The sequence below is a fragment of the Mus pahari genome, chromosome 4 (genome assembly GCF_900095145.1).
Source record: "Mus pahari chromosome 4, PAHARI_EIJ_v1.1, whole genome shotgun sequence".
Lineage (NCBI taxonomy): Eukaryota > Metazoa > Chordata > Mammalia > Rodentia > Muridae > Mus > Mus pahari.
In genome coordinates this window covers 31,320,149-31,340,569 of record NC_034593.1, presented here as the reverse complement: position 1 = coordinate 31,340,569, position 20,421 = coordinate 31,320,149, and the positions used below count along the sequence as shown (strand labels likewise).

General features: G+C 37.3%; 1 protein-coding gene across 7 annotated transcripts in view; it reads right to left on the bottom strand.

Moving 5' to 3' along the window:
* Positions 1 to 20,421, bottom strand: part of Kiaa1109 (KIAA1109 ortholog) — a 196,753-nt gene that overhangs the window by 126,179 nt on the left and 50,153 nt on the right. For all 7 annotated transcript variants that reach the window (XM_021195875.2, XM_029537784.1, XM_029537788.1 and 4 more), the window contains exons 16-22: positions 16,048 to 16,203; positions 15,287 to 15,384; positions 13,660 to 13,838; positions 13,406 to 13,512; positions 12,264 to 12,472; positions 4,511 to 4,738; positions 2,284 to 2,421 (exon numbers count right to left, since the gene is read on the bottom strand). In XM_021195875.2, the coding sequence (XP_021051534.1) occupies positions 2,284 to 2,421; positions 4,511 to 4,738; positions 12,264 to 12,472; positions 13,406 to 13,512; positions 13,660 to 13,838; positions 15,287 to 15,384; positions 16,048 to 16,203 (1,115 nt within the window). The remainder of the gene's footprint in view (positions 1 to 2,283; positions 2,422 to 4,510; positions 4,739 to 12,263; positions 12,473 to 13,405; positions 13,513 to 13,659; positions 13,839 to 15,286; positions 15,385 to 16,047; positions 16,204 to 20,421) is intronic.

Below are 20,421 nucleotides of genomic sequence, written 5' to 3'. Positions count from 1 at the left end.
ACTGACAGCAGGAGCCTCACTGATGAGGACAATGTTCATGAAGCTTAGTGAGTGGAGAGAGGTAGAGCTGTTACAAGCACTGAGACTACATTCTAGACTCTTTGGCACAAGAAGATACTCTACATGTCATAGAAAGAGAAACCTAGACACCAACCAAACCACAAAACCTTGCACCTATAACCTGCCCTGCTGCAAGATGTGCTGGGGCACTGGTAGCACAGAACTTGTGGGGAATGGCCCAAGAATGTTTGGTTAAACTTTAAGCTCATGCCATCAAAGAGCCCATGCCCTACACTGCCTGGCTGGCCAGGACCTGGGCAATGTATAGCTCATAGACCTAGGGTAGAACCCAATTACAACTGGAAAAAAAAATCTATGAAATAATTACTAATACTCAATCTGCTATCCTCATAGATTGGTGCCATGTCCAGTAGTCATCAGAGAGGCTTCCTCCAATAGCAGACAGGAGCCAAGTACAGAGACCCAGAACCAAACATTACGCAGATAGAGAATCTAAAGTGTAGGGCTCCATTGGGTGCCATTGGTGATCAGGGAAACCTTCCTTGGAAGAGAGGGAAGAAAGAGTATAGGATTCAGAGGGAATGACAGACACCAAAAGAAAATGGCCTACCAAGTCAACTAAGCAGGTCTCATATGGGCTCAGAGAGTAAAGTGGCAAAAATGGGGCCTGCAAGGGTCTGCGCCAGGTCCTCCAAGTGTATCTTATGGCTATTAGCTTGTTTTTTGTGGGAGGTTTTGAGTGTGGGAACAGGTATTTCTCTGACTCATTTGCCTCCTCTTAGCATTCTCTTTCTCCTTTTGGTTTCCTGTCCAGCCTCTATAGGAGGGCTTTTGCCTTTTCTTATTCTATCTTGTTTTGCCCTGGTCTGCTGTTGTTTCTTGGAGGCCTACTCTTCTTTGAAGACAAAATGGAGGGGGAGTGGATCTTGGGTAGACTTGGGGGAGCTGGAAGAAGTAAAAGGAGGGAAAATGTGGTCAGAATGTATTGTATGAAAGAAAAAAAATCTATTTTCAATAAAGACAAAGAAAAAACTTCAACTTAAAAATAAAATAAATAAAATTTACAAACTAGCCATAATGTTGACTCATGCTTAGAATTCCCACACTCAACAGGCTGAGACAGAAAATTACAAGTTCAAAGCAAGCCTGGATCCTTTGAATGACACTGGTTCACATAAATAAAAAGTCTACAGATAAAAATATAATCAGCTATTGGATGGAAAACAGGGCCCCCAATGGAGGAGCTAGAGAAAGTACCCAAGGAGCTGAAGGGGGATGCAACCCTGTAGGTGCAACAACAATATGAACTAACCAGTACCCCCTGAGCTCGAGTCTCTAGCTGCATATGTAGCAGAAGATGGCCTAATCGGCCATCATTGGGAAGAGAGGCCCCTTGGTCTTGTAAACTTTATATGACCCAGCACAGGGGAAGGCCAGAGCCAAGTAGTGGGAGTGGGTGGGTAAGGGAGCAGGGGCGGGGGGTGGGGGGGTATAGGGAACTTTCGGGATAGCATTTAAAATGTAAATAAAGAAAATAATAATAATAAAAAAAGAACGAAAGAAAGAAAAAAATATAATCAGCTGTGGTTAAAACAAAAGGTAAAAATGGCTATCCTTTTTAAAAATAAAGTCATCAGTTACTGCACATGATCCACTAAAAGTTATCATCTACTAATGGTCTGGAGATGTAAATTTTTATTTTCATGTATCTGGCTTACATTAAACTCCAATTGTATTGTGACATTATACACACTTGTAGTAACGGGTAGCAACAGAAGCTGTTTTGACATTTAAAAAATAATTGTAGTATCCTCATTTGTTTAGAGTCACTAGTTCTCTTCCAAAAGAGTCCCAACAAGTATGGTGAGGGAACTTTCCAGATATTGTCGAAGTTTATTAGGTGACTGAGAATTAAATCATTGACATGTGTGTTTTATGATACTAGTTAACAGAAATCATTCCCTTCTATAAACATATCAGAAAGTCATAAACTATTTCATTCCATTTCTAAAAGCAAAATAAATAAATAAATAAATAAAAGTAAAACATAATTAGAATCACATAAATAAGGACTAGCACGAACCAAAAAAATGATTAACACTACAAACAGCTCTTGTGTATCTACATATATAAAAAACAGTGCTACAGTGAAATTAAAGTCTATTTTTAAAAAGAATCACACATGGAAGCTAACACTATTTTGACAACATATATATTGATGATAAGTATCTTAAATCTTTATCATATGTCCTTTGACATTACCTGATAATTATCACTGACAAACACATTCAAGGGTGACAGGACAAGTTGCAGCATGGTCTCTCTGAATCCCTTTTTCATTTCAAAGCACAGTCTTTCCAAAAATGCTGTTGGGCACTCAGGACCATCAGTGGTTCCATGCTAGAGTTAAACAAAACATCACCATCAAAACACAAAGTTCGGAAATCACAATTATCATGATTAAGAGATTTTAATTCTTCAAAGAGAATAATAGTGCAAATTAACCAAAAAATTATTCTGTCCCTTTTTGAACAACATAAGAACTAGAGGTGACTTCTGCTATACACTGGTGGCATATATGACCTGGAGTCAGACTGCAACATAGTGCTCCCGAGTCCCCTCTCCTTGTATGGGTCTGAAGCACCTGGCTTCCCGTGTCAGGTCAGGTCAGCTTCAACAGGCTCAAGGACAGACTTCAAACTGAAGCAGAACCAAAATAAATCCTAAATCCAAACCTATTACACAATTCAACCTCTAAGGTCAAACCTGAACCTCTTTTTTTCCTTTCCTTTTTTTCCAGAATACTTCAAACTGGTTCGTGGTCTCATGATAAAAGTTAAAAAATGTAAGGTGAGGATGTGAAGCAAGGGGAACACTCCTCCATTGCTGGTGGAAGGTCAAACTTGTACAACCACTGTGGAAACCAATTTGGTGGTTTCTCAAAAAACTTGGAATAGTTCTACCTCAAGACCCATCTATACCACCCCTGGGCATATACAAAAGATGCTCCACCATGCCACAAGGACATTTGCTCAACTTATGTTCATAGAAACTTTATTCATAATAGTCAGAAACTAGAAATAGTCTAGATGTCCCTCAACTGAAGAATAAAGAAAATGTGGTACATCTATACAATCAAATGCTACTCAGCTATTAAAAACAAGGACATCATGAAATTTGCAGGCAAATGGAACAAGAAAATATCAACCTCAGTGAGGTAACCTAGTCCCAAAAGGACATGCATAGTTTGAATTCACTTATAAGTGGATATTAACCATAAACTACAGAATGCCTATGCTACACACCAGAGATTGAAGGAGGCTAGACAGGCTAGAGGGCAAAAGCAAGGATGTTTGAATCTCATTTGGAAGGGGGAATGGAATGGTCATGGAAGGCAGATGGAGGGAGGGAATTGGGTGGGAGACATCAGAAAGGGAATTTGTGGGTTTCAGGGTAGGGTGTGGGAAGGGGCAGGGAATATAGCCAGATGACCATGAGAAAGAATCTACAACTGATTGGGGGTGAGGACTGGTAGGGGGTATCTCCAGGAAGAAATGGAGACCTGGGATAAGGGAGGCACCTAAAAATCAATGGGGGTATCTTTAGCTGAAACTCACAGCATTGGGGTTATAGAGCCTGGGGAGTTTGCCTCATGTGGCTAGGCAGGAACCCAGTGGAACAATAGGGACACCAACTCTCCCACAAAATATTCAACATAAAACTTGCCCTGTCTACAAGAAATGCAGATGGAGCAGAGACTGAGGCAATAGTCAACCAATAACAGGCCCAACTTGAGACCCATCCCACAAATAACAAATATTCTGTTATGCTTGCACACAGGAATACAGCATGGCTATCCTCTGAGAAGCTCCACCCACAAACTGACTCACACAGATGCAAACACCCAGAGCCAAACTGTGGCTGGAGCTTAGGGACTCTTATGGAAGCATAGGAAGAAGGACTGTGGGCCTTCAAAGACCAACAGAATCAACTAACCTGGACCCTTGGGGCTCTCAGAGACTGAACTACCAACCAAAGAGCATACACAGGCTGGACCTAGGCCTCCCTGCACATATGTAGCAGATGTGTATGTAGCCTGGTCTTCATGTGGGCCCCAAAGAACTGAACTGGTAGCTATCCCAAAAGCTGGGGTCTGTCTGTGGGATATGTTCTTCTAGCTGGGCTGCCTTGTCTTGTCTGGCTCCAGTGCAAGACAAAGTGCCTACTAGACTCACAGAGACTTGAAATGCTAGGGTGGTGGGATACACGGGGGTGGGGATAGGGGGGCAACCTGCTCAGAGGAGAAGGAGAGGGGTAGAAGGGGGAAGAATTGTGTGAGGGGGTGATCAGGAGGGTAGCAGTGAGTGGGAGGACAAGTGAATAAATAAAAAGTAAATTAAAAATTAATTTAAAAAAGAAAATGTAAAGTTCTAAGACATACAGCTTCCTATGCTAGACAAATATCATAATATATATGTATCACACTTACCACAGGAAGGCGCCCATGAACCTTATACAAATTAACAAGTACAGTGATATCCCAGGGCCGCAAGGCAAGTGGATGGATTGACTTGGCTGAACTTTCATTTTCCCTTTTGTCATTGTCCATTCCAACAGCGGTCCACCCAGAACTGGAGGATGTTGACAGTGACAGAACAGGGCTTGAAATTACCTCTTCAAAGTCCATGTACATGTCATCTTCTCCAAAGTAGTTTTCCTACAGTATTTAAACAAGCCACCATTAATAAGAGATGAGTCTCTGAGCCCTACGTTATACAATATGTGTCTCGCTAAGCTGCTGTATTTACCTAAAAGCATCAGGTCTACTTAAGCCATATGAAAAAGTACATTTCTCTTTGTAAATAAATATTCTGCAATGACACTATTGCATATGCCAGCAAGATTCTGCTGAAGGGACCCTGATATAGCGGCCTCTTGTGAGGCTATGCCAGTGCCTGGCAAACACAGAAGTGGATGCTCACAGTCATCTATTGGATGGAACACAGGGCCCCCAATGGAGGAGCCAGAGAAAGTACCCAAGGAGCTGAAGAGGGCTGCAACCCTGTAGGTGGAACAATATGAACTAACCAGTACCCACAGAGCTCGTGTCTCTAGCTGCATATGTAGCAGAAGATGGCCTAGTCGGCCATCATTGGGAAGAGAGGCCCCTGGTCTTGCAAACTTTATATTCCCCAGTAGTACAGGGGAACGTCAGGGCCAAGAAGTGGGAGTGAGTGGGTAGGGGAGCAGGGTGGGGGGGAGGGCATAGAGCACTTTCAGGATAGCATTTGAAATGTAAATGAAAAAAATATCTAATAAAAAATTGAAAAAATATATTCTGCCTTAAAATATGCAATATGGTAAATCTCCTAAACAATTTACAAAAATTTAGGTCCTCAAAGACACCTCTGAAGGTCTGAAGGGCTCAATGGTTTTCAGTCTTTGCTTCTCAAAATTATAAGATAATCCCAGGGGAATCTTCAGAGCAAAGCAGATCCATTCATTGAAAACTAATTTGGCTAAGTCCAATTAGATAGATAATTACATATTCCAGTTAGAATATTTCTCAGAAATATTCAAAAGATCTTAGAATACAGCTTATATTACTAATTAAAGCATAATTTACCAACAATTATCAAATTTCTTTCACATAGTTCATTGACTTTTATTTTATATCCAAGAATTTAAAGTATTATTATTCTGATTTTCTTATATTTGTAAATAAAATTTATTGTCTTAAAACAAATTTAATTTTGACTGAAGTTCTCTTTTTTCATAGACTATAAACTTTCATTTTACCTATTTGATTGGTGAGTATGAAAGAATATCTGTTAATTATTACCATTGTTAGTTATATTGTTAAGTATGAGAACCAAGTCAGTATTTTGGCATATTTTGAACTGCTGGTTACTGACAAATTTATTTTATGGCTAGGTTATAAATGTCAGTCCACAGAACGTTCTCCTAGAAAAGGATATTCTTTCGGCTTATATAATTAATAGAAAGACTAATTAAAGTCCTACTAGTATTGACTCAACCAGTACTTTTACCTCTTTTCTCTAGTCCTGTCTACCTATAGTTAGCCCAGATACAACCTAAAACCTTGACCATTGTCCTTGTAAAACAGGATAAAAAACATGAATAAAAAAAAACACTGTTATATCTTAATTCCAACATTAAATTTCATGTGTATGCATGTGTGCTAGATATGTGTAGTATATAAGTATTTGGCGCAGGCACATGCAGAGGCCAGGGTAAGACACTGAGTGTCTTCCATTGCTGCTCTCCTTACTCTTTGAGAACAGTCTTACTGATCTGCAGGATCACCATTCAACCAGGTTAGTTGGCCAGTATGTTTCCAGAACCCACACACAATCGCACATGACTTCTCATATGAATGCTCAGGATTCCATTCGGGTGCTTATGCTTGCACTGACTGGGTCATTTCCCCAGGCTCTATAATATTAAATTTATAAAGACAAATGTGTTTACTGTTCAAATTTTAAAAATTCAAACCATTAGTTTTCTGTTCTCAAAACACACACCATCCTAGTCTTGGAGTCAAGTTCAGCAGGTATGTGGCAGCAGGTATGGAGTCCAGACAAGTATGAAGTAGATAAAAATCCTTCAGGTCCTTTTATCTATAAATGATTTTCTAGCCCAAACATCTGAGCCTCACCTTCCTACAAACCAACCAACCAAACATCCTACTCAGAGATGCCACCAATGAACCCTAAGAAGCACCAGCATGGCACAGTAATTCTAAGGGTTCAGCAGTAGCATGCATGCCTTAGTGGTAACAATAGCTATTGACCTGGACTTAAACCTGCTCAACAAGACGAAATTATGCCTAGTACTGAAAACCTAGCTAATTATTCAGTGCTGTGAAGACATGGATATTAGAAGGTAATCTATAACCACTACTAAAACAGCATAATCCCTAACAATCTAAACATCCACCCTTATTCCCATAGTGCAGTCTTCAACTTTCATCAAGGAAACTGGGCTCTGCAACAGATGATAACCACTACAGAAAACTACAAGTGATCAAAATGCAGAGTTGTGGAGCCTAGTCCCAATAAACACATCTGCAAAACACTCCCACACTTAATGGCCAAGGAAATATTGCTGAAGGGGGACAGAAATACTGTAAGAACCAGAAGATCAGGAAATTTGTTGTGAGACTGTATCCACACTTAATGTTTCACCAACACGACTGCCTGAACATGAGCTAAACAGGGATGATACCAAAGGACCTGCAAAAGTAGACAGGAAAAGCCCACAAGGCTCCAAAACTCCACACAGAACTGAAGGTAACTGAGAAATGCTGAGAGCAGAAGAAACTGTATTCTCCAGGTAAGAGGACACCAATTGGTTATATTTAGAATGTATATGTGTATGTATAGGTAGGTAGGTGTGTGTGTGTGTGTGTGTGTGTGTATGTGTGTGTGAGTGCGCGTGCACACATACAATAACAATAAAATGAGGCCATGAATTTTAAAGAGCAAGGAGGGGTTCTGGGAAGGTTTAAAGAGATGAAATGAAAGGGACAGATATTAATCTCAAAAAAGAGAGAAAGAGTAAGTCAGAAATTTTGGTTCAGCCAGTAATCTAAGTACTCGGGAGACTGAGGCAGGAGGACTGCTATGAGTACAAGGCCAGCTTAAGCTACAAGACTAGTTTCAAGCCAGCCTGGAGTACAAAAGACCTTGTCTCACAAGAACAAACAAACAAAACAAGCAAAAGTCCCTCTCCTGCCAAAACAAAGAACAAGAACAAAATCAACAGTAGGAGGGATTTCTACCCAAGACCATAAAAACTATTTTAAATAAGGAACATATGTATTACAGAAAATTTTCATCCATGACTAATTGCTACCACTAGCATATAACATGACTATAAAAAACAAGATTGTCTTCCGCACTATTGAAAAGTGAAAGAGTAAATGGAGCTAAGTATGTTAATAGTACTATTATACAACCATATGTCTTTATTAATTTTTTTGGTTTTTGGTTTGTTTGTTTGTTTGTTTTTTTCGAGACAGGATTTCTCTGTGTAGCCCTGGTTGTCCTGGAACTCACTCTCTAGACCAGGCTGGCCTCGAACTCAGAATTCCACCTGCCTCTGCCGCCTGAGTGCTGGGATTAAAGGCATGCGCCACCACGCCCGGCTTACAATCATATGTCTTAACAGAAGAAATGACTTGAAGCTTCTATTTATTTATTTATTTATTTATTTATTTATTTATTTATTTATTTAATAACACAGTACTTATAGAAGTGAGGTTTCAATGACTGAAATTACTTTGGGTTCATATAGTTGTGTTATCCAACTCTATATCTCCTAATCTATAAAGTAGCTTCAGAGACTATAAAGCATGCACACCCTGTGTTCTTCTTAGAGTTCCTTATCATGATGACAAAGCTAGGACCACTGTTTTTTGTGGATATAACATCCCTTTTTCAAAAACAAGCAAGTATAGAGAGATTTTTTTGTATATTATTTATAAATTAAATGAATCTTTATACTATATATGTGAATTAGGCATGTTTGGTACATAAATTATACAGATAATGCTTACCTTGAAAAGTTTTAAAGTTCTATCATGGACAAGATACCAGCAGAAGAGAAGGTAAGAATACCTAAGACAGAACATCATCCTCTTACCAGCATGGTGCTCTGTTTTTTAGTTCACAAGTCAAAAATTTAATGACTTACAAAAAGAAGCACTGAGTTCACTAAACTAGACAAATTTTTGCCTAAAATTTTTATATATTTAATATCAAGTCATATATTTTATAACTTGCTTTAAATATTTCATAGGAGCTCTAAGTTATTATATCATTCAGATTTTAAAACTTTTTTCAGTGCAAGACAAACTTTTGGTACCACAAAAAAAGAATTACATCAAAACATTATATAGCAACAGGGCAAAGTTTTGGAGTAGAAAGAGGAACCCATCATCCTGGAGACTGGCTGAAACTTCTCACCAGAAGAGCCAAGAATGCCAGCACAGTTAACATTTGCTACAAAGATTATCTACATAGAAATATTCCCTGAGCTAAAAATTATTCAAATAAAAATGTTAAAAAAGCAACACAATATATTTGACACAAAAATATATACTGACTTACTCATTTCCCACATGTAAACCTATAATTTTATAGGCATTTCACTGATAGGACTATAAATATCCTTCACAGTTTTGTTGCTTTTAATCTTTTTTTTTTTAAAGATTTTATTTATTATATGTAAGTACACTGTAGCAGTCTTCAGACACTCCAGAAGAGGGTGTCAGATCTTGTTATGGATGGTTATGAGCCACCATGTGGTTGCTGGGATTTGAACTCTGGACCTTCGGAAGAGCAGTTGGGGGCTCTTACCCACTGAGCCATCTCACCAGCCCCGTTGCTTTTAATCTTAACTCTCTGCACAGTCCTTGGCACCTATGGTTTTACCTCATCAGCTACAATCAGATCTAAGGCATCTCAGAAGCTACCTCATGGTCTCACTGATTCCTTAGCAGCTCACTGAGCTGTAATTTTGGAAGTCACCTGTGATGGTTAATCTCATTTCAACTTGATGAGATTTATAAATACCATAAGAGTATACACTTTTGGGTTCATCTATATGAGGTTACTTCCAGGAAAGTTTAACTGGGTGGAAAAGAACTACCCTGGATGTGGGTGACACCACCCTATGAACATCCAAGAGTACTAGCATTCATCTCGCTCTGCTTTCTGACTAGATGTAATGTGTCAGGAATCTGTGCAGCTTCTTTTTTGGGCATGCACTCACAAAACAGAGTGGCTGTGATGACCTACAAGAGATCCTGGCTTACAGCCACAGTAACCAAATAAGCAGGGTACATCCCATAGCTATCTATGCCTGTGGTAATGGTGATGAGGCTACTAACATTCCATGGTGGAAGGGTGGAGAGTGTTACAAGACCCTCGCCTAAGATCCTGCTCCAGTTGCATGTGGTTCAGGAGGGTGCTACGGAATGTAGGACAGTATAGTAGTGACACTTTAGGGATGCAGCTTTTCATTATTGAAAATGCTTGAGGGTAGACTTCATAGCTGTGAAGCTACCTTAAAGGTTCCTCATGCTTCTATTGAGTAACCCCAGTAAGCTCACTGGTTCACCAAGCCAGAGTTTTATGCAATCTTTTCTTTGGTCTGATGGTGCCCTCTATACCTGGAGTCACTATGTCTTCCTAGAAAAAGTCATATAAGAAATTCCCACTTAACTATGTTTTCAATAATTAAATCCCTGCAGTGGTAAGACTGAAAGGGGATGATACTATAAAATCAGATCCACAAAAAAAATCTTTGTCACAAGTAATCTACTGCTGTTGAAAAGAATCCCTCTTTAGTCAGACACAGTTTACATCTAACAGAAAAATAAAAGCAAGGTTGCAAACTCCTAAGAAAACAGTTTCATGAAGTTCATATAACTGATGTCACAAAGCAGTTCTAATCATAAGCAATACTGTTAGCTATGCAACAGGATTTGATGGATTATAGCATTTATTAAAAATAATTAATAAATTAGTAAGACTTGATGATGACTTATAGGAGGCATTTTTTAAATATAATCTGAATATAAAGAGTAAAAATATCTCTATGACAGTCAGTTCTCAAGTATTTTTCAAGAAATAGCCCCTGGAATATAAGTGAATATCCATACTTCAGGCATTAATCTGGAAGAGCTATCTTACTATGCAATTAATCAACATCTGTGGAAAAGTTATGCCAAAAGGAAACAGCCCTGAATTCATTCTTCATTCCAAAATATGGTCCACATCCACTTAAACCTTAATTTGTTTTAAATAATTTGGATTACTCTGAGATAAATCAGTTTTTAATTTGTAAAGTACAGCTTATAAGAAATCTTCACTAATTATGCTCAAATATTAAGTGTTACTTCTGTTACATTAATTATAACATATTAAAATTTATCCACAGATTTGTCTTCTTCGATTTCTTTCTTTAGCATCTATTCCTCTAGCAACTATTACTAACTGGATGTCTGCATGTAGAAGAATACAAATAGATTCATGTCAGTCACACTGCACAAAACTCAACTCCAAGTAAATTGAGGATCTCAACATAAGGCCATTTACCCTGAATCTAATAGAAGAGAAAATGAGGTTAGAATGAACTCATTGGCATAGGAAAAGACTTCCTGAACAAGACACGGATAGCAGTCAACAAGACCAACAGTGAATAAATGGAACCACACGAAACTGAAAAGCTTCTGTGTGGCAAAGGACACCATCACTCAGACAAAGCACTAGCTTACAGAGTGGGAAAAAGTCTTTACCAATTGAACATCTGATAGAAGTTTAGTATCTAGATTATAAAAAAGTATAAAAGCTGAAAATCAAGAAAACCCAATTTAAAAACAAGATATAGAACTAAACAGAAAGTTTTCAAATGATGAAACACAAATGTCTGAGAAACACTTTGTTTAAACATTTTCAACCTTCTTAGCCATCAAGGAAATACAAATTAAATCTATTTGAGATTTCATCTTACCCGAGTCAGAATGACCAAAATGAATAAAGCAAATGACAGCTCATGCTGACAAAGATATGGAATGAGGGAAACACCCATCCATTGTTGGTGGGAGTGCAAACTTGTAGACCCACTATGGAAATCAATACGGTGGTTACTCAAGGAGCTGGGACTATATCTACCTCAAGATCAGGCTATACAACTCTTAGGCATATACCCAAAGAGCTCAACATCCTACTACAGAGATACTTGTTCATTCATAGCCATGGCTGCTCTATTAATAATAACCAGAAATTGGAACAGCCTAGATATCCATAAAGTGTTATATGGATAATTAAAATGTGATGATTTATATAACAGAATAGTATTCAGCTGTGTTTCTTTTATTTGTGGTTTTTCTTTACTACTTTTGTTCATTTGCTTGTTTTCGTTTTTGTTTTTGTTTTGAAAGAGACAGAGGGAGAAAACATGTAAAGTTGGGTTTGTAGGGTGGTAGGGAGGATCTAGGGAGGGAAAGGAGTTAGAGAGAGAAAAACACAAAAATTATTTTCTTAAAATATCTGGTCATTGGGTGGATTGGGGTAGGAGAGAGTCCAATTACATACACAAAATAGCTAAACAACTATTTAAATCACCCAAGTAGATATGCCTTATGGCCCTAATTTTCTATTATCACTGCTTAGGATATGTTTAAAAACAAAAAGGTTTTCCCACAATAATACCTTGATACATAAGAAGGCATTTAGCAGAGGTCCATAGAGAGTTATCTGAGAGTCTGGGGAGAGTTCCATCTCTACATGAAGTCTATCTGGTGGAAGCTCTGAGGGATCAACAGGAGGGCGTGGTGATGTAGATGGAGAAGAAACAACTCTCTCTGGTGCCCTCTGGGCTGGCCTTAATACAGATAGCATTGTTTCTTCCATTTCTGACACTGAAATAAATAGATAGAGGTGAAAAGATTAGTGTGCCAGGAAAAAAACAAAATAAAATAACTGTTTAGAAGGTCTTCAGAGAAGTTATATAAAATTTCACTGCGTTTACATAAAATCAAATAATCATAATACAGTATCTGTAATATTTAACAACAACAAAAAAAATAACCTGAAAAACCAATAATGAAGAAAGGAGAGACCAACAATAAAGAAAGCATAAATTAGAATTTGGGAAAAGACTGATGTAAAGCTCCCACTACACATAACATTCTAAGTCTCTAAAATAGAAATGCAGGTTACAACAGGCACCAACTCTATTTAGGCATTAAATTAAAGTTGCCTTCTATAGTTATTTACGTATGTGTGACATTATTAAATACCATAAGTATGAATAACTATAAAAAACTGTACTTAGAAACATAACAAATTAGAAAATACAAAGATAAAAATCACTGAGCTCCTGAATTCTTTCTCCACACTCAGGAAGACAACACATTATCTTTGATAATCTAAAAACTGCATGATAGTTGTGAAAGTGCATTAAAAGCTAACATTTCATTCAATTAATCATCATAAATAAACTATATGACACGCTATATTTTATAGTTCATCTTTGCTACTTTTCTTTGGTAGACCTTAGAAAAATTATCTCTCTGTAACTCTAAAATATGCATAATTATATTATCCATGTCACAGAGTGCTAATAAGGATCAAATGGCATAATATCAGTAAAAAACTGCTTGATCCAGTTTTGATACAGAGTAAATGCTCAATTAAAATTACCTTTAATTATTCCAAAATACTTAAAGGATACAAATTCATAGGTATTTGAGAATACACATATGTCAATTAATTTTATCTTTTGTATCTTCAATAAAGTATCATTAAAACAGCAGTTGTTTGAAAACATGAATGACATTCAAAACACTTACATGACTGTTTTAGCTGTTCATCTGCTTTTTGTGGATAAATTGGATGCCAGGTATAGTCAATGGTGAGCATGACACTTGGGACAGTCCAGCATTCAACCCAACCAGCCCTTCCAAATACAAACAACAAGAAGATCTGTTCAGACACTCAATCTTTACTTCTATAGAACACTAGTTACAAATAAAGCTTATTTTTTGAAAGGAATATTCTCTACCTACAAGCACAAAATCCTCAGACCACTATGTTATGTCCTTACTTTTCCTGAGTAACGTTGCGCCACTTTGGTTTAACTGTTTTCTGGCCACTCTGACACTCGGCAGGAATACCAGTTTCAGGAACCATCTTATTTGAGTGACAATTCTTTACCAGCATAAATAATGAATATTTACTAGGGTGGCAATCTGGTAGAAATAAATGAAGATCAACATCTTCTCCCTAAAAAAAATTTATAATAATAATCAGTATATAAATATGTTAGCATACTATATACACTTAAATCTACCTATATAATCTTGAAAAGAAATTGAAAATCAAGTGATAAATTTTAAATACCATATTTACACTAAAAAGCCAGATAAATACCAGAAATAAGATTTAACAATGACTAAAATTAAATTATTCTAGAAAAAATATAGAACAGATATTACCGAAAACAATGCAGAGTTTCCAAATAGCAATTCGAAGACTATTTTTGATGGCTGTTTCTAGATACTACATCATAGTCAATTTAAGAAAATCAAAACTTCTCTAATATAGGATCAGGTAGAATATGCTCTACAATTTCTGAACTTGACCTTAGTTGAGTGTCACTTTTTATTATGGGTCCCCTATTCTTCTCTCATTTTAATGTCTAGTTTCTCAGCAGATAACATAGTAGAATAGGGTGGTTAAAGAATGCTACACCCTAAGCCGGGCGTGGTGGCGCACACCTTTAATCCCAGCACTCGGGAGGCAGAGGCAGGCGGATTTCTGAGTTCGAGGCCAGCCTGGTCTACAAAGTGAGTTCCAGGACAGCCAGGGCTATACAGAGAAACCCTGTCTCGAAAAACCAAAAAAAAAAAGAATGCTACACCCTAAGCTACATTGTCAGGGTTCAAAATCCAACTTGGCAACTCACTAGCTGCATGAAATTTTACATAACCTGCTCCCCAATTTTTATGCATCCTCTCTCCTATAGGTCAATGTAGCTCAAATTCTCCTCTATTTGTCATCTTCCTGCCTCTAGATCCTGAATACTAAAATTAAAGGATCATGCCCAAATACGTCTCAGTTTTCTAAGATATAAATGCAGGTAACTACATCAGAAAAGCTTTGTTAAAACTAAATGAGTTACTATGCATACAGCACTCAGAACAGCATCTGGTTCATTTATAAAGGGTTAAAAGGTATTAATTGATCCTATCATTACTATTGTTTTTACTACTATAATTCAAATAGTATTGTGATTGGTAATGCTTACCCATACATTAGTATTAGATATGTCACAAAAACTTTGAACTTAAAAGTACATAATTGCTGCCTTTTAGATAAACTAAAAAAAAGGACTTACAGCTGTTCTCTGAATTTATAGTTTAAATAGGAATCAAATTGAAGGAAGCACAAAATTTGTTTATAGCACATTTCTGGTAGAAGGGAGCTCTACCAACCATTACAAAAAAAGAGATCAAAAAGAATTCTAAGAAAATAGTTTGTATTTTAGGTCAATTTCTTGGGGGCTGATAACAAGAAAGACAGAGGAGGTAACTGACACTAAAGCTCCTGGTCCTTGGCAGATTCTACACGCTGCTCAGGGGAGAAACGGATGGACATGCGCACACACAAGCCCTAGGAAATCAAACTTACTAGTAACCTGTGGGATAAACAACAGGACCAACTGTACCTACTCTTAAGGAGAATCTGGTATTGCACGTAGCTGGAACAAAGTCCGTAAAAGGCAAAGAAAAGTCAATGTTCAGTGTCTCTCCACATGCTGCCAGATACACTGTAAACAGAGGAAGTAGATCTGCTTTAATGTCAACAAAATTTAAATGGGAAAACTACAGGAAATATACACATAAATAAGATTAACTGTATGGAAGCATGAAAATCTAAGCCAATTCTCAATTAGTCTAAAATCAACTCTAGTTGTTATAAGTGAATGAAGAGAGAAGCATTATCAAGGAAAGGAAGTAATGTGAGCTAACTGTAGAAGATCTTCAATTGGTATGGCCCTGAAGAGGAACCTGACTTAGGAGAGATATTCACCATGTGTAACACTGGATGGGGATGGATAAGGACAATGGGGTGAAGAGAAGAGCTTTCAATACTGAGAAAAAAGGGATTTTTGATTCGTAAGTTTTTGCGGGTAGGCAACCCTTTGTGCCATTTACAAAATTTGACCTGACTTACCTACTGAGGCACCAGGCACTAACAGGACCAAAAATCTATCTTGTGGCTAGAAGGGAGCTTACTTTTTCTGCAAAGACCTGATTGCTCGATCACCACAGGTTATCAAATTTTTGACTTAAGGGACAGACAGACTACAAGGTCACATCAAATTTCTGGGACAGAGGAAAGAAGAGAGGAAGGGAATCCACTGAACTTTAACACTATTTTTGTTGGCACATCTTAATGAGTAGATGAGCTGAATTTCTAGCATTCTTACCATTTTCCTGTTGTTTAGTGGAACAGTCAATCCAGTTATGTTGATTGGCAGCCCAAATCATTTCAAACTGATGAAACATGATTTTAAAATTCCATGTGTATGGAACAAATGAGAAAATATCTGGAGCATTATCACTAGACCAGTCTTGAATTAGATCTAAAAATATAAGAGTAGAAAACCAAAAGCAAAATTAACTGAACACACATGTGCACATGTGTACACACACACACACCACACACACACACACACACACACACACACACACACACACTTTCTAGTTTCTCAAAAATTATTTTGTACATTAAAGAAAAAGAATCTTTATATGTACACTTATTTCTTTGAATCCTCTTATTATTATTATGTTTATTTCTACCTATTTTAATGGGGGGGCCTGAGGGGCTTCCTATTTTGTAAGTGAACACTGTCTCACTTTAATAAATTACCTTAATAATAAATATAGCTAAGCATAGTGGTGAACCCATTTAATCTCAGCACTCAGGAGGCAGAGGCAGAACATCTCTGTGAGTTCCAGGCCAGTCAACATGCATAAGTGAGATGCTTAAAAATATGAAAATTATATATATCATAGAGAGAAAGAAAGAAAAGAAACACTACTAATGTTTCTTCTGAAGTTTCAGATGAACCTTTTTCACATTTGTTCATGAAACAAAATCCTACTAAGTGACTAGTATGTGGCAGCCTCTGATCTAGATTCTGGAACTGCAATGAAATAAACAGTTATAAAAAAATGAAAAAAAAAGTGGTCATCTTAAAAGTTAAAAAATAAATCATCTATGCTTATGTGTTATGTTTAAATTGTTGCTTAAAGGGTTATATAATTTTTTACTTTATTATTATGACTATTAAAATTGTGTGTGATATATGTCTCAGGCCATAATCATGCCACAGCATACATAAAAGGATAATTTTGTGGAGTCAGTTTTCTCTTCTCACATTTATATAGGTTACAGAGATCAAACTCAAATCACCAGACTTATGCAACAAGCACTGTTACATACTGAACCATTTCACTGGTCCCTAATTGCTGCTTTTAAATTTGTGTTCACACATGTAGTATTTCTTTCTGGTATCTTAATTTTCTTTTAAACTTAGAAGCAAAGGCTCTCTGACTGATAATACTAGCTCTATTGACAGCACTTCCCACAAATATTTCTTCAGTCTTCCTATCACTTGTATGTATTGCAAATACTCACCAATACCTTTGAGTAATAGCTCTAGTCTTAAAGGTGTCAAATTCATCTTTGTACATTCATAGTACATAGAAACCCTGATATGCTATGTACACGTTTCCACTACAATAAACAATAACTCCAAACTGTTTACCAGAAATCTCTGTTCAATTGAGAAGCTAAATGAATCTAGAAAGATGAAAATTAAATGCTTAATCAAAAAGCCCTATGATGTCACTGACCACCTACCACCATAGTGGTAGTAGGCCAAGGAAGACTGCTATGGTAAGTGACCTAATGTGAATGTTGGTGGTCACATAACAGGAAGCAACTCTACAGAAGCCAAAGTTACAATTATGAGTCTAACAAGTGACTACCAAAAATATTTTTATTAACTTCTGTGTCAAACATTTGTGGTACTTTAATGACATTTTTTTTCCTTAGGCCAAAGCTGCTCATATTACCAGATGGACTTATTAAATGCTGTGATTAGAAAATTGAAGTACTTTTTAACGACCTTATACATTTGTGAAAAGAATTTAAAATTTATAAAGACAGCAAGTAAAAAATTAATCCAAAAAACACAAAAACTTATTTTATAACAAAATTGTTAAGTAATAACTCATAAAATGTCAACTCACTGTTATTAGTGTTTTGTACCATTCCATTATTCACCCCCCACCACGATCTAATAATCTAAGCCAATATAATTATTGGCACAAGGAATTTCAGTTTCCACCTTTGTTTTACTCCTTGGGCTTTATATTTATGATAAAGCTCTACCCCACATCCAAATCGCTAAAGAACTACTTCTCTGTTGAAGAAAAACAGGCAGTCCCTCACACAAGCTGGAAAACTTCTTTTCTATAGACTTTGCCAACAATGAAACCAATTCAACCACTGTGAACAAGAATATTCACCCAGGGCCAAAACAACAATATCCAAGAGACAGATATTTAGGAGAATTGGTAAAAATAAAAGATATTCTAGAAGCTACTACAAGGCTGTCATGACTTTCAGAATTAATATAAAATGTGACAGTTATCTAAGAGATGAGAACTTAAATGGTACAAATACATTATTTAAAAGGATGAATTACAACAGGCAAAGCATAAAAATTAGAGTAACAGAAAAAAGAAGTTTATAGAAAAATCTGTTCTAATTAAAGAAATACATAATTAAATATTTAAAAGTAATTAATACTTTTTGAGATATATAGTTTAAAATGAAGAGCAACTTTAAAGTAAAATGTTATTAATCATCGAGAGTTTAATTCCTCTCTATTTGCAGTACTGCTGATGCAAAAATGAAATGCCTGAAGAAAGTAATATAAAGTGTTCAGTATCTGAAAATATGAAAAGTCTTATATGCTTTAATGGAGGAATGGATACAGAAAATGTGGTACATTTACACAATGGAGTACTACTCAGCTATTAAAAACCATGACTTCGATTTGCATTTTCCTGATGACTAAGGATGTTGAACATTTTTAGGTGATTCTCAGCCATTCGGTATTCCTCAGTTGAGAATTCTTTGTTTAGCTCTGTACCCCATTTTTTAATAGGGTTATTTGATTTTCTGGAGTCTAACTTCTTGAGTCTTTTGTATTTATTGGATATTAGCCGCCTATTGGATTTAGGATTGGTAAAGATCTTTTCCCAATCTGTTGGCGTTTTTGTCTTATTGACAGTGTCCTTTGCCTTACAGAAGCTTTGCAATTTTATGAGGGTCCCATTTGTTAATTCTTGGTCTTACAGTACAAACCATTGGTGTTGCATTCAGGAATTTTTCCCCTGTGCCCATATGTTCAAGGCTCTTCCCCACTTTCTCCTCTATAAGTTTTAGTATTTCTGGTTTTATGTTAGAAGTCCTGATCCACTTAAGACTTGAGCTTTGTACAAGGAGATAAAAATGGATCAATTTGCATTCTTCTACATGCTAACTGCCAGTTGAGCCAGCACCATTTGTTGAAAATGCTGTCTTTTTCCACTGGATGTCTTTTTTAGCTCCTTTGTCAAAGATCAAGTGACCAGAGGTGTGCAGGTTAATTTCTGGGTCTTCAATTCTATTCCATTGATCTACTTGTCTGTCACTGTACCAATACCATGCAGTTTTTATCACAATTGCTCTATAGTACAGCTTGAGGTCAGTGAATCCACCAGAGGTTCTGACCATCCAGAGACTGCTCTACCTGGGGATCCATCCCATAAACAACCACCAAAACCAGTGTCTTCGTCAGGGTTTCTATTCCTGCATAAACATCATGACCAAGAAGCAAGTTGGGGAGGAAAGGGTTTATTCAGCCTACATTGCTGTTCATCACTGAAAGAAGTCAGAACTGGAACTCAAGCAGGTCAGGGAGCAGGAGCTGATGCAGAGGCCATGGAGGGATGTTCTTTACTGGGTTGCTTTCACTGGCTTACTCAGCCTGCTCTCTTATAGAACCCAAGACTACCAGCCCAGAGATGGCACAACCCACAAGTGGACCTCCCGCCTTGATCACTAATTGAGAAAATGCCTTACAGCTGGATCTCATGGCATTTCCCCAACTGAAGCTGCTTTCTCTGCGATAACTCCAGCTGTTTCAAGTTGACACAAAACTAGCCAGTACAACCAGACACTATTGTGGACGCCAACAAGAGCTTGCTGATAGGAGCCTGATAGAGCTGTCTCCTGAGAGTTTCTGCCAGTGCCTGGCAAATACAGAAGTGGATGTTCACAGTCATCCATTGGATGGAGCACAGGGTCCACAATGAAAGAGCTGGAGAAAGTACCCAAGGAGCTGACGGGGTTTACAGCCCCCTAGGAAGAACAATATGAACTAATCAGTACCCACAGAGCTCCCTGGGACTAAACAACCAACCAAAGAAAACACGTGGTGGGACTCATGGCTCTAGCTCCATATGTAGCAGAGGATGGCCTAGTTGGTTATCAATGGGAGGAGAGGCCTTTGGTCCTGTGAAGGTTCTATGCCCCAGTGTAGGGAGGGGAATGCCAGGGCCAGGAAGTAGGAGTGGGTGGGTTGGTAAGCAGGGGGAGGGGGAAAGGGACATGGGGTTTTCAGAGGGAAAACTAGGAAAGGGGATAACATTTGAAATGTAAATAAAGAAAATATCTAAAAAAAAAAAAAAAAAAAAAAAAAAAAAAAAAACACTTCTGGGTGGGGATTCCAGATGGAAACAAG